This window comes from Pelobates fuscus, chromosome 7 (assembly GCF_036172605.1).
Source record: "Pelobates fuscus isolate aPelFus1 chromosome 7, aPelFus1.pri, whole genome shotgun sequence".
In the NCBI taxonomy this organism is placed as follows: domain Eukaryota; kingdom Metazoa; phylum Chordata; class Amphibia; order Anura; family Pelobatidae; genus Pelobates; species Pelobates fuscus.
The window spans coordinates 148052665-148069220 of NC_086323.1; the positions used below are offsets into that span (position 1 = coordinate 148052665).

Here is a 16556-nt window from a genome sequence, read left to right on the forward strand (position 1 = left end):
GCATTTTTAGACCTCCTAAATGTCCTCGATCTGGTGGGAAAGTCCTGATTTTGGAGCAATGTCTCGCAGTCATCCTGTCAGAGACACTGGCCAAACAAGCCCATTTGTATGTTTACATTCATAGTTCTCTGCAATTTAGCAGGTCTGTGAATGAAACTGCTGCACAATTATATAGGAGCACCTGAACATATAATAGAACGGGCTCTGCACGTGGGAGTTGGGATTTGTAGTACATGTGTCCAGGAGGAATATGCAAACAAGTATTTGAATAGCTAATAGACAGGAAATGCAAATATTGTGATAGATTTGAGTAAGGGGTGGACTTATAGTTGTAGCAATATGTAACAATATGTTTGGATATGGACAGAGAACTTCCTTACATCATAACCTTCTCAAGAACCATGCACTGTTCATGTGCTTGGTGTACCCTTGTCATTGTTTCTTAAAACGGTTTGGAATCCGAAATGCAAACTAGGGAGGATTGAATAGGTAATCATGAAAATATATACAATACGAGCTTAGTGAACCACTTCTTTCCAAAAAGATACGCAATGAGGGAATATCTTCCTGACATGTTAATTCACTAACGTGATAATACAAAATGAATTTAAAATTGCAGGTCGATATAGCCGAAATGGAAAAAGTTAGCTGAACTTTCAGTTTGGCTACTCTGGTCTTAAATTTGAAATTCCCTTTGATCTCCATTTTAATTCTCACTTTAGTGATTTTCTTTCCAAAAGAACATGCCCCGAGAGATACAATATTACTGAGTCATATATTCTCAAAGGCGAACCCTTGAGAAAGACTGAGCCGCTGTATCTAATAAAACTAAAAACACAAAAAAGAGCCAGAGGCAAAAGAACAGTCAAGAGGCAGAGTACGGACTAGGCTCTTCACAAAATAGTTATTTTAAAACCCACTGGACAATGGCTCTGTATCAGAAAACATGAATATCATAATGTAACATCTGTCGGATTATAGATAAAAATGTTCACAAACACCTACATAGCCAAGGTTATCCATCATGGTCTCAACCCAAGATATTAGACATGTAATGACCAAAGACTAACTTAATCTAGGCCCTGTTAAATAATCTTGGTTGGCATTAGAGAACCATGGCATAGCTGATGACTTTTAAATCTCCTATTTGACCAAGTTTGTGAAAACACAATTGTATTTCCTTAGCATGCAAATTCACACTTTATACTATGCACACTTTCTGTTCCTCTTTGTGCAGGCATTTGAGCTTTAATATGGCTGCCTGCATTAAAGAGATAAAGGATCTGACTTTCTGAACTTTACCTCCCATTCCTATGCCTTCTGATAGGCTTATCTGTAACATAAAAATTATTCTGGACATATATTCTGTAGCATGTCTCAATCCATGCTAAGGGTGTCCATTTTCAAACTTAGCCCTGACTTTCTATTCACTACACTGAATGATCACAGAGATTTCTAATCCAACATATAGAAAATGTATTGAAAAATATGTAAACACAATTAGCCAGCCATCATCATTAGCCAGCCCAGAACAAGAGTTCCAGGCTGGCTAATGTTTATACAGTGTGTATTTCTACACACAGACACTCATTGGCTGAGAGTGATCACCTGATTCTCTTGGCCAATGAAAGAGTGGCAAGATAGGCATTGGCTTCTGCAGCTCTGCACACACAGGATATTGGATACCTGCCAACAGAGGGGACCGAGCTCCGAGAAGGACCAGGTAAGAGGGCACACCATTGTAAAACGGTTTTCCCAATACCAGGGAACAGTGCCAGGGTACTTCAACCATCACAACCACTAAATCCTTTGCAATTTTAGTAACTAAACCATGATTTCTATCTCTTTAGACTGTTTAGTCTTGTCTAAAGAGCTTGCAATCTGCTAAATAGGGTCCTACATCATACATCTGTGCAGCTAGCTATGCACTACATCATATATAAAGTAAAATATGGACACATTTATTTTGAGAGTATAATTAATCTTTAAAAGGAAATATCTATTTAAGTATATCCTAGCCCTCGCAAAAGCCATGCTATGTGGATGTTCAGAAATGTTTGGCTGCTTCGCGGGGCTGAATTTTGTGCACCTGTTTAAAGAACATTTTGTGTTTTGCACCAACGAAGACCAACCTGATGAGAATTCTTTACAAAGTAGCACTGATTTATGAGAGTGGAAAATTTAGAGGTGTACAGGATGAAAGCACCATAAATCAAAGAACACAAATGTGTATGTATAAAAAAAATTAAATAAAAAAAGTTACCTATGAAATACAAAGCACAAAATGTATCCAAGTAAAAATCTTTAACTAAGTAATGTTTTTTTTGTTTTTTGTTTTTTAAAGTCTATGGGACTTTCAATTTTTTAAAGGCAATAGACGAGTTAAACGTTTCTTTTTGTGGCAGGCATTATGCATAATAAATGTAACTCCGATTCACAGCTGCTAGCTGCTCCAGGTTTACTCTTTATACATTTAACACTTTAGTCAAGGATCAACCCAATGTGACCTTGGTAAATATAGACCTTAGTCCTTGGTTCCATAGGTTCCATAGGTCCCATCACAAGCCTAAGAGATGTTAATGCTTTAATGATACAGAGAGGCCTGCTTGGGTCAAAAGCTAGACCAGCTTTTACAAGGAATTAAGAGTTTTTTTTGCAAATCATCGAATAACCTCACAATAGTTTTTGTAACACTGACCAAAAAAAAAAACACTCTACTCAGATGATCTCTTAAAGAACATGCCACTCTCTGGAGCACAAGGGTGGAGATCAGAGACCTATATCTCTCAAATTTAGAAGTCAATTGGAACTACAACTCCCATGATGCTCTGCATGCCTTTAGAATGACAAAGCATCATGGAAGCTGTAGTTTTAAAAAAATCTGGGGATCTACCTTTTGGGCACCTCTGTTATAGTGCCTAAAGAGAGAATAGGAAAAGAAAGGCTTAGTAATTGGTCCAGAAAACAAGTGCCAAGGGAGACATCAAGAATGAATTTCACAGAGCGTGGTAAGGAAGCATTATAGTGCATATTAAGGACAGGCACAGGCTTGTCATATGTTACTTTCAGTGATCTGTAAAGCAAACATCAAATTAAGAAAATTAAAACAATAAATTAAAAAGAAAAAAAAACACAACTTTCTCAAATTAACATTTACACATGAAAACAACACCTTGCCTTGTTGTTTCAATGACAGACAAATATGCTATATGAAAAATAATTCCCAACTGCCTCACATTATCTGAATGTGTAATTCATAGTATTAGCTGCTTGGCAGACACTGAAATAGCAAAAATATTATAGAATCGAGTGTTATGTTGCTAAAAGATGCTCCGTGTAAAAAAATTAAAATTGTCACATGTCCCTCTCCATTAAAGGGACACTATAGACACCCAGCTCAATTAAGTGGTCTGGGTGCCAGGTCCCCCAGGTTTTAACCCTTCAGATGTAAACATAGCAGTTTCAGAGAATTGCAGGGTTTATCCAGCCTCTAGTGGCTGTCTTCCTGACAGCTGCTAGAGGCGCTTCTGCAACACTGGATGCGAAAATCACATTCAGCGTGCAGAACATTTATAGAAAAGCATCGAGAAATGCTTTCCTATGGACTGTTTGAATGCGCGCTCGGCTCTTGACGCACATGCGCATTCTGCTCCACTCAGGAGCCGACTTCGCAGTGGGAAGAGAGGTCACCAGTGCCAAGGGAGCCCAGCGCTGGATTAAAGTAAGTAACTGAAGGTGTTTTAAGTGCCAAGGGAGGGGGCCCTGAGGGTGAGAGGGACTTAAGGGTTATATAGTGTCAGGAAAATGAGTTTGTTTTCCTGACACTATAGTGATCCTTTAACTTCTTTATTGGAGAGACCATTTGGAAAAAAATTGCATTAATGAATAAGCACTTAAGTTCACAAAACACATGACAGCACGTTAACATCTTTCATTTGAATGAAAATTATCCTAAAGTTAGCTTAACACTCAAAAGTTAGCATATTACAGGAATGGTGCATAAAAAAGAAAAGAAAGTCTATTACTTGCAGCAAAACCATTGTCAGTGATATTTTCTAAAGTTAGTAATTGGCTGAGAACCCTCAGCCAATCATATTTTCTAAATCTGTACATGCATGCAGATGTGTCTGTGTGATAAGCTTAAAGGGACACTGTAGGTATTATAACAATTTAATCCCATTCACTTTGTTATAGTGCCTAAAGATCCCAGGAACTGTCCCTCCATTCAATGTTAAACCATATTTGAGCAGCTTAAGAATAAATGAGTCCATGACCACCACAGCCCAGCTCCCACTGGAAGTCTGAGATGACTTACTTCCTTATAGCCATATGAATTCATATCAGAAATGGTAGCTATATTAGGCTTTAAGTGGTCAGCTGACAGGCTCAGCCAATCACAACTGCTCAAAATAATGCTTCCTCATGCTTGGAACTTTCATTTAGCATTAGAACATTAAAACGGAACCAGGGGGACTCCAGGAACTAAACCAACAACAATGAAATTAAGCAGTTAAAGTGTCTATAGTGTCCCTTTAATCAATAAAACAAATAACCTGTAGATCAAGGTAAATCAGCAAGAACCTCTAGATACAATTTGCATAATGCTCGAAAACCATCCTAAAAGAAAAGGACCCAGTACATATATAATATGTCATTCATGAAAAAATAATATTCCATTAAACAGAGACAAAACAATCTAGTCGACCTACCATTATTTTAAAGCAGAACTGGCTAGCCCTCCCCTCTACCATTCACTAGTTAGTTTATATTGTCCCTTTGAAGGGACACACCGGACCCCTGACGCACTTCAGCTTTCTGAAATACGTTATATCTGAAGAGACTTCAATAGAAATCGACACTTTTATAAATTAGCCTTGGTTCACCACCTGGCTTTTAATCAACAGCCGGTCCTGTCATATCCTGGTTTGGTTAGCTCAGTGAAGCTAAACTCAAGAGGCAGCAATTGCTCAGAGCACCTGTCTTGCAAAGACTTCTCGTTGAGCTGCATTGGGAAGTCTGTGATTACACAGTCACAGAAAAACTGTGCTAATGGAAGAAGGGAATGGCTTGACAAGGCCTCAGGCAAAATAACTTGATTAAATCTGTATGTTTTCATTGGGGTATATCTACTAGACTGTGATAAAAGAAATATTTTTATTTTAGTGGGATGTTCTTTTTAGGCTATATATATATATATGTGTGTGTGTGTGTGTGTGTGTATGTGTGTGTGTGTTTATGTATTGTATTATATATATGATTTTTAAACAGATTTTTGCAAATGACAGTCTGAAAATGGTATTGATGATGGTTGTCCAACCTTGTCCAACTGTTTTTGGACACATACATATATACATATATGTGTTTATCTAAAACCGGCTGGACAACCATCATCAATACCAGTTTCAGACTGTCATTTGCAAAAATCAGTCTAAAAATCATACTGTATCATTCTGAATCAAATACATATATATATATATGTTAATAGAAATTGGATATATATTTATATTGTGGGAAAATAAAGTAACATTTTTGTTTATAAAGTCCTCATTTAAGCTACGTAAAATTACACAAATATTGTCCCATTGATTTTCTCAGCAAGCATTTTGTTGCCCTTTTTTTTTTTTACTGAAGATGTATTATGATGTTTAACATGATCCATACTAAGCCTAAATGTGTGAAATTAAATCTATTCTTAAGCACAGAGAATTTTCTAGTAATTAGGAAGCTCTGTGTCCCCCTGGTGCACATATACTAACAAGCCCCTGCTTTTATTAGTCTAACAAGGAATCAAAGCTACTAAGAGCAGGAATTCATCTGAGCAAAAAGGATTACAATGATGATTTGGGGGAGGGGGTGAAAAGGCTACAACACTACAAAACACACAAAATGGAAGTTTCTTTAAATATCACCTTCAGTAAAATAGGCAGCACTGCATGTCAAAAGAAACAAATTGACACTGGATTAATTCACAAACAAAATGGATACGTTTCAACTCTTTTTGCTTCTTCTTCAGTTTTAGCCAAAATGTTTAATTTTGTTTCTTTAATCTATACCAGTTTAGTAATTAAATGCATGTATCAATATAACAACGTACGTTGATACATTATTGACCTACATTTATAAACAAAACCCTGAGCAGTCCTTATCAGGAAAATATATTGATACAGTTAATTTGGAAGGGGGATAGTTAACAACCATAAATTTAGACACTATACTTATATAAATGATTTTAGCATTTAAATAGATTTCAAATCTTTTAAAGTGCTAATCGCAGTAAACATTTGATTGACAGCATCTAGAATAATTGTATCTGGTTTAAGTACTAGTCCTTTTAACCCCTGCCACTCTACTTTATTCTGAACCCTGCGGCAGGTATATAATGCCGTTTGATCAGATGGCAGAAGCAGTGGTTTAGTAGACTAATACAAGAATTGTTTTCTGGATGAAGCGAAAGTCAATAACTAGCCACCTTCCCCAAAACTGGCCCGGTAGATTAGAATACTTAATAGATTCCACAGACCCCACACATGGTCCAGAAGTTCAGGATATCCTTGTAGCACAGGTGAGTTTATTCATTTCTCATTCATTTTCTTTTAAACTCCTGATGTCTAATCGGACAATTGGGATAGCTACAAAAACAGGCTTGACTAAGGGCCTAAAAAACAAAGCTACACGGTACATTAAAGTACACATTTAAAATGCATGCGTCAAGGCTGAGTTGGATAGATGTGACAACAGCCATTTTACTTGTAAAACCTTTTTTTACTTGTAAAACCTTTTAAATGTGCTTTCGGATAATTTTTATTATTATCATTGGCATTCATAAAGCGCCAACATATTCCGCAGCGCTGTGCAATCGGGGGAAAAGACAGTACAATATAAACAGAACAAAACAAAATATAAAGAGAGCTCTGCATGTGAGCTGTGATCTAGCCACTGAAGCTCTTTTATAGAAAGTACTTTGCTAGATAGCCCGTGAACATACAATCTAAAGGTTCAAATGGGGAGTTGAGACAAAAAGTAGCAGAGAGAATTTGGAGCTGATGGCCAGAATTAAAGACTTAAAAGGATAATCACATCCACTGGTAACAAGTTAAGGGAATGAGGAAGTAAATGGCAAGAAAGCAATAGGGTTGCTTAAAAACCCAGTATAGCTGCCCTTTGGTAAGATTTTCAGGCCGCCAGAAGACTCCTTTTTTAGATCATAGTGATGGGTATTACAATGACACACTGATAAACCTAAGACGAGTCAGTCTGGCCTTTCAAATTATTACAACGTCATCGTTATTATTGTTCATTCATTATTTTATATATGTGTTCTTCAAGATAATCTAATGCACATTCCAAACATTGCTGCATTCCTTTACTGTTAGCTTTTACCTCTGCAACTGAAAAGCTACTGCAGGTATTCACTACTCTTTCTACGAACTAATTGTAGCTCACGTTACCATTCAGTCTTTCAACCTACAAATTCTAAGCTATGCAACACCTAAACTTTCTTGAATGTTTGAATTACAACAGACCATGTAAAGCCACAAGAAAACAATATATTTTGAAAGACGATGTCTATGACAGTGGGTTAAATCTCCAAAAACATTTGGGTCCCAACAGCAAATATTAGCACAACGCTCTGTAGTCCACATGGACGGCAATCATTATTTTGAAAATACGCTCAGGACAGGCATTTGATCATGAAACATATGACTAAAACAGTTCAGATATGGGTAAAAGAGAAAGCTGCAATGGCAATTTAGACAATGTGGGACGCATGTAGGTGCCCCAAAAATATGAAAAATCACATTATGTTAATGCCACGGAGCATTGGCTTATTGTGATGTTTAACCCAGTCAATGCCAGTTGCTGGTCCCTGTGGCACTCAAATGGTTAAGTAACACTGAACAAAACAGCAACACTATCTGGGGGAAAGTATTTTGGGAAGGGGTAAAAAGTGACCAACCTTGAGAACTTCCATTGGCACCTGTGAGGCAGCGGGCAGGCTGCTGGAGACACTGACGTTAATGGCTGGTGTATGGTTGACAGGAGTTCTGTGTTGCATGAACTGAGATGCTTGCTGTTTCTGTTGCTGTTCCCGACGCTCCTGTTGTTGCATCTGCTCACGCATGAGCTGCTGCCGTAGCAAAATCCGTGATGTCATATTGGAGGAGCTTAACGGAGGCTTGGACACTCCTGGATGCTCTGTTGAGCTGCTGTGGGAAGGGAAAAGAGAACCTCCTAATTAGTCAAGAATATTAGCTGTGTGCACAGTGCATGTTTAAAGTGTGCTCTGATGTTTTTAATCCTTGGTGTACCAGAGAAGAACTTAATGCCTTATTTTGCAAGGGATTACCTCTGTGGTACTTGATGAGTTAACGAGATTGTACATAAAAAAAAAAAAAGAAAACTTACAAAATTCTTGACATGTCATAAAAACAATCACTATGCAGAGTAAATGTAGCTTTCTTCATTTCTGGTCTCAGCCATGTTTTAAGAATTTAAAGCAGTAAGAGTTACCCAAGCTTGTTAGGGCAGAAACGCTAAGCCAGGCATAGGCAACCTTCGGCACTTCAGATGTTTTGGACTACACCTCCCATGATGCTTTGACAGCATTATAGGTGTAAGAGCATTATGGGTGATGTAGTCCACAACATCTGGAGAGCCAAAGCTTGCCTATCCCTGCCCTAAGCTGTGAAACTATGGCCCTTGAAGTATCTTATTCCCACAATGCTTTGCAGCCAAATGTAGTGCACAAGGTGTGCCATAATTTTGCCCGTATTCTGATCACAGCTGCAACAGTCATAAACACGTTATAAAGATGTGAAAAGATACGCAAGGAGCATCAGTCAATCAAGCAGGAGTATGGTGCATGCTGGGAAATCAGTTCTAACCACGAATGACAGATAATATAAGTGGAAGTGTGCTATTTGAAGAACTCTTTAAAACTGTCGAGCCATTAAATAAATATTAACACAATACGCATAGTGTTTTATGTTCTGCTAATTTATGTACATTTTTTTTTAGTTGACAGATTTGCTTTAAATATGAGATAAGTAGACTCACTAGGGCTTATTTACTAACGTGAGAATTCAAATTGAATTTCAATTTATGTCCAGAGTTCCCTAAGTGAGAGCATAGCATGTTTAGAGAATTGTTCCTGTTCAGCTATTTCTACCTTAAATTTGAGATACACTTCACATTCTCACTTTGGTGACTACCCCTGTCTATGTATATTTTAAGCATAAATTTAAGAACCTAAAGTGGATATGAAGAATATATTCTAGAGCAGGGATTTTCAAAGCCTGTGCACACTGGCAGGCTAATATGTATCAAAATATATTACTAGGATAAGCTGGAGATCCCAAAGTTGACCATCACCACTGCAAAGGGGTTAAGTCAGCAGTGAGCAAATATTTGTGAATTGTACAACCCAGGTGCAAAGTTTAGGTATAAATAACTGTGTTGGAAATATAACAGATTTTTTCTTTTTTTTTTTGTCTGGCCAGATATTTGCTAACTTGGTGACTTAGACCAATGTTTTTTGTTTGTTTTTTTAATCAATTTAGCTGTCAATTCAGTGCAAATCGCTAGGTGAATGCACCCCTAACAGATAGCACTAGAGGTATGGTTATGCATACAATACATTACTGTCACTTAATTTAACAACTTGTCAAACTGTAAATGAACAGATTTCCTGTTTAAATGGGAATTGTCATTTTGCCAGAAGTTACACAGTTGAATAAAACACTGAAAATCATCTAGAAACTTGTTCTGCACATTTTAATGTGATGTTTTGATTTCTTTAAATGTATATTAAAGATTTAGAAAGAGACATAACAAGTTGAATCCTCTCATAACTGCACTAGGGGCGGACAAACAGGGACACCGGTGGAAATGTATTAAAGTGTTGTTCTAAAAAGTAACCTGAAGTACTAAAAATGTCGTAATCGCCATGAAAACCAGGAGACACGTTCCATTGATAATTTTTTTTTACTACTTTTTAGAACAGAAAGCTTTAATATATTTCCTCCATTTGTTTTCCAGTTTTTTTCCCATCCACATACCATGTTCAAAGGCAGAAAATAGTTGATAATAATAACTGACACAGAGCCAAGATGGTGACCCATAGCAAACAGAGGTGGATTTTTACATTATTATTTTTTTCTTCTTTTTATCAGATCTCAAAACACATATTTGTTAAATATAGGGATAAGTAAACATATTGTTAAAAATCTGGAGAGAGATGTGTCTCCTTCAAGTAGCTTGTTATAACAATAAATGGGTTTCCTTTATTTCTACCAGACAAGCCTCTAATATATCATTTTGTCATTCTGCCAAACAAAAGAAAGTTATCCAATATTACCGTCTTGTTTTTTAGTTTTATTTTTAGTTTCTCTTGCAACCATCACTTTAATGAGATGGTAAAGATGAGCTTGTGTATTTTAGCATACAATATTTTTTTTTATATCGGTTAAATATCACGTGTGAATAAAGTACTGGATGATTACTATGAAATGTATCAACTCCTCAAATTATTCTTAATATTTCATGTATTTTTTTTATTTATTTTTATCAAATGCTACAAATATTTCATAGTGGCAAAAAAAGGAAGAGACCCTATTAAATTATTCTAGAACATTGAAGGTGATAGATAGAGGTTCAAGAATAAAAAGAAGGCTCATAATTTAACCCCTCACTGAGGCGCCACATTTGGCTTTGTGTGCAAATTTACTGGATCGCCACTAACTGGAACAGGCACATAGAGGCATATTTATCAAAGGGTTCTGAAAAGGGTTGGTGTAATAAATATGATCAAAATGATGATGGAATTAAAGTGTTCTAAAATTATCTAAAAGGTGACAGTGTAATACATTTCTCAAATAATTACCTAAAATAAGATGTAAAAGTGACACTTTGATAAAAATCCTCCAAAGTATTATGCAGACATTAATATATTTTTATATAGCAGCACTGCCTTCTGCAGTGCAATAAGGTCCATTTCCCTTTCAACCTTTACTAGTTGCCGATACAAAAGAGGATGACAATCATCTAATTCCAAAATGGAAATATCCTTGTGGTAGCCGTTATCCTACACAACAAATATATTATATATCTGAATATACTGTTTTTTTTAGAAGAAAACAAAACTCAACTTTTACATTGTTTATTTTGAAACTTCTGACCAAATTTCTCTTTAGTATTTTTATTTGTGATATTACAGAAGGTCTTGATGGTAAGGTATGTCTTTTTGCTGATGATACTAAGATATGTAACATGGTTGATGTTCCAGGAGGGATAAGCCAAATGGCAAATGATTTAGGTAAACTAGAAAAATGGTCAGAGTTGTGGCAACTGACATTTAATGTGGATAAGTGGAAGATAATGCATCTTGGATGTAAATACCCATATTTGATAGAGTCCTAACCTCAACATCTGAGGAAAGGGATTTAGGGGTGATTATTTCTGATGACTTAAAGGTAGGCAGACAATGTAATAGAGCAGCAGGACATGCTAGCAGAATGCTTGGTTGTATAGGGAGAGGCATTAGAAGTAGAAAGAGGGAAGTGCTCATGCCATTGTACAGAACACTGGTGAGACCTCACTTGGAGTATTATACGCAGTACTGGAGACCGTATCTCCAGAAGGATATTGATACCTTAGAGAGAGTGCAGAGAAGAGCTACTAAACTGGTTCATGGATTGCAGGTTAAAACTTACCAGGAAATGTTAAAGGATCTTAACATGTTTAGCTTGGAGGAAAGACAAGACAGGGGGGATATGATAGAAACATTTAAAAACATAAAGGGAATCAACACAGTAAAGGAGGAGACTATATTTAAAATAAAAGAAACCACCACAACAAGAGGACATGGTCTTAAATTAGAGAGGCAAAGGTTTAAAAATAATATCCGGAAGTATTACTTTACTGAGAGGGTAGTGGATGCATGGAATAGCCTCCCATTGAAGTGGTAGAAGTTAACACAGTGAAGGAGTTTAAGCATGCGTTGGATAGGCATAAGGCTATCCTAACTATAAGATAAGGCCAGGGACTAATGAAAGTATTTAGAAAACTGGACAGACTAGATGGGCCGAATGGTTCTTATCTGCCGTCACATTCTATGTTTCTATGTTAAACACTCCACAAACCTAAAGCACTTTAGCCTGTTGAAGTTATTTATCTGTGAAAAAGGTGTCCTCTTCATTAAACAAAAAGTACAGATGCCAATAGAAACTGGCACTTTTATAAATGAACCTTGTTACAACCTGGCTGTCAATCAGACAACAGGTCCTGTTACTTCCTGGTCTGGTTAACTCAGTGGAGTTAAACTCAAGAGGCAGCAAATGCTCAGAGCACCTGCCTTATAAAGACTTCTCATTGAGCTGCAGTGGTGAGTCTGTGATTAGACAGCCACAGAAGGTCTGGGCGGGGTTAGAAGGGGACAGCTTGCAGAGACTACCATCAAGAGATCTGCAGCTTTTGCAAGCTGAGTTGAACTGTTTTTAAAACATGCATGTATGTTTGCATGTTTTCATTAGAGGTATATCTACTAAATAGTGTTTTTATATTATGATTTGTGCAGTGGAGTGTCCTTTTAAGCACTCCACCCCTTCATTCACAGGTACCTCACAAGAAGTGACCATAGGAATTTATAAATTATGAAGAATCTGTGCAATCAATTTTGCAGCTAGTAAATTCATATATCAGATGCTTATCACATGTACATTTTGTCTAAGGAGTGTTTCTGTCCTTTCTAGCCTCTGTTGGGCAAGGGATTTAAATAATTGCTTTGACCCATGAAGCATACTAGAATATCTACTAAATGATCTTATTTTGTTGTTGCACACAGTACATTCACAAAAGGTGGTACACAGCTCCAGGCATTCAATGATATATTATATTTCTATACAATTTTAACAATTCAAAATATAGTCTGGAAGACATTTTTTGCCTGGCGTGTCTAGTTAATCTTGGATGTAATTTGTTCTTTTAATCAAACTGGTTAAAAGCCATTAATCAGTCAACTTAAGGAATCTACTAATCACGCGCAATCAGTCTTAGATCTAAGAGTTATATGTTAAAATGATAAGTGTTACAATAAAAATCAGTGTTATCGGTGTTTGGGTAGCCCTTGCGGAATTGATATTACATGCTGTCATTCCTCTGCAATTAAGATTATACGGAATTACCAAACATGGTGAATGCATATCAGCATTCTATATACATACCTATAAAACTCTTCCAGCTTGATTTAGAGTCTGTATTAAAAACCATGACATTTGTGTTTTCTGTGCTTTTTAAAGGAACCATAAAAACTGTATCACAAAGAAGTTGTTATGGTGCAAGAAGATTCTGGGCTGCACCTTACCTTAATGGGTTAAAACTGTTAATGAACAGTTTAACCTTAAACTCTAGAAGACGCACTTGGTCTCTCTTTCCCTTCATTTTCTCTGAAGGTCTTAGCCTATCACTAGCTCCCCATTTATAAAACAGAGTAAAAAGATATAGCAAGTGAAAAGTCTGTTCTTGAACGTCATGTGTTGGAAGCAGGAAAAATGAGCACGCAAAAAGATCCCAGTGACTTTCACAGAGGCCAAACAGTGATGGCTAGACAACTGGGTCAGAGCATCTCCAAAAAGCAGGGGTGTGGGGTGCTCCCGGTATGCAGTGGTTAATACCTACTAAAAAGAGGTGCAAGGAAGGACAACCAGTGAACTAGTGTCAGGGTCATGGGCACCCAAGGTTCACCAATGCACATGGGAAACGAAGACTAGCCCAACTGGTCCGATCATACAAAAGAGTTACTGCAGTTCAAATTGCTGAAAACCTAATGCTGACCACGATGGAAAGATATTAGATCAAATGCTGCTACACAGACTGGTCAGAGTGTTCATGATAACTCTGTCCACCACTGAAAGTACCTTCAGTGGGGACGTGAGTATCAGAACTAGACCATGGAGCTTGGTCTGATGAATCATGTGTTCCTTTATATCAGGTAGATGGTCAGTTGTGTCGTTTACCTGGGAAAGAGATGGCAGCAGGATGCACTATGGGAAGAGGGCAGGCCAGCGGAGGCAATGTCATGCTCTTGGCAATGTTTAGCTGAGAAACCTTGGGAACGGTCATTTACGTGGATACAACATAAATTACATGTACCACCTACCTAGGGATTTCTGCAGACCACATACTCTCCTCCATGACAATGGTATTTCATAATGGCAGTGCCTTTTTTCAGCAGAATAGTGCACCCTGCCAAAGTGTGAAAACTGTTCAGTAATGGTTTGGAACATGACAAAGAGTTTAAGGTGTTGCCTTGGCCTCCACATTCCCCAGATCTCAATCGGATTGAGCATCTGTGGGATGTGCTGGAACAACAATTCTGATCCATGGAGGCCCCACCTCGCAGCTTGCAGGACTTAAGGATCTGCTGCTAATGTCTTGGCACTTGATACCACAGTTAACATACAGAGGTCTTGTGAAGTCCATGCTTTGATGCATCAGAGCTGTTTTGGCAACACAATATTAGGCAAGTGGCTTTAATGTTGCGGCTGATCAGTGTATATTTCTGGGTACTGCTAAAACCACATAAATAGAAATTCAGTCAGCCTACCACCCAATAAGTAATTGCCACATTAGGCATGAAATGCAGTAGGCATTTCTCTTTTGGGTTTGTGCTGTGTATTTTTCCTGAACATTATTTTTTTCCAATACTACACTATTTTGCCACGTCATAAAAATAATTATAATTTATCTAAATATTGAGGGTCTTCCCAGGCTGGGGTCCTATCAGTAAGATCCATTGGATCTAGTAAACCTACCGAGTGATGTATGATGATTTGTTTTAATTTGATGTATGATGATTGTTTTTAAATAAAGAAGAACTGGAATGTTCATACACAATCATCACAGAACACTTTTCACCCAAATATCTCAGTCCCTACACGTTCGTCCCCACAGCAGTGATGTAGTTAAAAAAAAATAAAAATGTTTAATGTATTGTTTAGGTATAATATACTGATGAATTAGGTCAACTAATGCACAGCTGGATAACCACAGCTATAAAATGTTTCACTTCCTTTTGCAGCTGTTCTTAGCAGAATAAATTTAGAAACTGCGATGATTTTTAGCAGTTTCGCTAACACCGCATCAGATTTCTCACTGCAAATCAGAACCCTGATATTTCTCTAACAAACCTGGCATCAATCATCACATTCTCTAATTAACAAGCTCTTTAGGTATGAGAGGGAGTTGCGTTCCTGTCTGTGTATCTGTTTATGCCTGCGTGTTTTAAAATATAAAAGCTACGGTAAGCTGTTATCAAAGAAAATTACACATGCGATGGCTACGATTTAATTAAATCTGTTCTTAAATTATTTTATTTTTTTAAATATATATATTTTTTATATCATGGACAATACGTTGTCTTATAAATCATGGGGAAGTCCTTGTTATTGTTTCAGCAAAAGATCAAACACAGGGAAATCTGCTTGTGCTCCCTGGAAATCTAACTAAAGATTGTCTTGTTATTCGAGAGCTGTCAACTTGCAACATTCCCAAAGATTCTGATCCTTTTGATACAAGAGAAAACCTTTGTACGGAGGCTAATGCAACTGTGGAATAATCGCACTAATTAGCTACTCCAGACAAGTCAGTGACTACGATACATGCAAAGAAAGAAAAAAAAAAAAAACACAAAAAACTTCCAATTAACAATGAAGTAAAACTCAGATTCAAAAATGTACCAGGTACATTTAACAGGATATTTTACAAAGCATGTCAACAGCAATATATGACTCTTTAAAAACACAAGGAGAGTGAAATCCTCTATGTCTTGGTGGGGAATGGGCAGGGCCACACTAATACGTTCTTCTGTAATTCTTACTTATTTACACAATGTCTAGACATCGTCAAATGTGTTCTTTTATTTTCAAACGCGGTTACAAAGACCCAAAAATGATGGTAAAAGCCAAATTTGGCACCTGGTCTGTCTGTTTCCTTTTTAAAAGAAACGGTCACATCTACTACTGAATAAAACATGGAAAATCACCTATAATGTGTGTTAAAGGGGCACTATAGTCACCCAGACTACTTTATATCAATGTTTAAATTGAAGAGATACAGCCACTAGAGGCACTTCTGCTGCATTGAGTGAGTAACAGTAGGTCATATAACACGGAAGCCCACAGCAAAGCATTGGATACAATTTTAGTAAATGGAAGCCTAAATACGCATGTAGCGCTAGCCGTGCATGCGCATTAGAACCCCAATGCTTTGAATCATCATGTAGGTGAGCATGCCAACCCAATGATGTTGCGGGAGACAGAGAGCTGGGCAGCACTGTAGGAGACTTGGTGCTGGGAAAAAAATAAGCAAAACATTTATTGTAATATTCTTTATGGAAACCGATGTGGGAACACCTTAATACAACTTGAGAGGGGCAGTATAGCGTTAGGAATACAGGTTTGTATTCCTAATACTATACTAATCCTTTAACCATGTGTTGCTCGTATTCTTGTAAATGAATATTAAAGGGACACTTGAGGCACGAGAACGACTTTATGTCA

At 37.2% G+C, this 16556-nt stretch overlaps 1 protein-coding gene across 15 annotated transcripts in view; it reads right to left on the reverse strand.

Annotated features, from left to right (window-relative positions):
* The window catches only part of MITF (melanocyte inducing transcription factor), a 233306-nt gene that overhangs the window by 66326 nt on the left and 150424 nt on the right, over window positions 1–16556 (reverse strand). For 14 of the 15 annotated variants that reach the window (XM_063426785.1, XM_063426781.1, XM_063426775.1 and 11 more), the window contains one exon: window positions 7958–8207. In XM_063426785.1, the coding sequence (XP_063282855.1) occupies window positions 7958–8207 (250 nt within the window). The remainder of the gene's footprint in view (window positions 1–7957; window positions 8208–16556) is intronic. The other variant, XM_063426784.1, reaches the window with a different exon arrangement.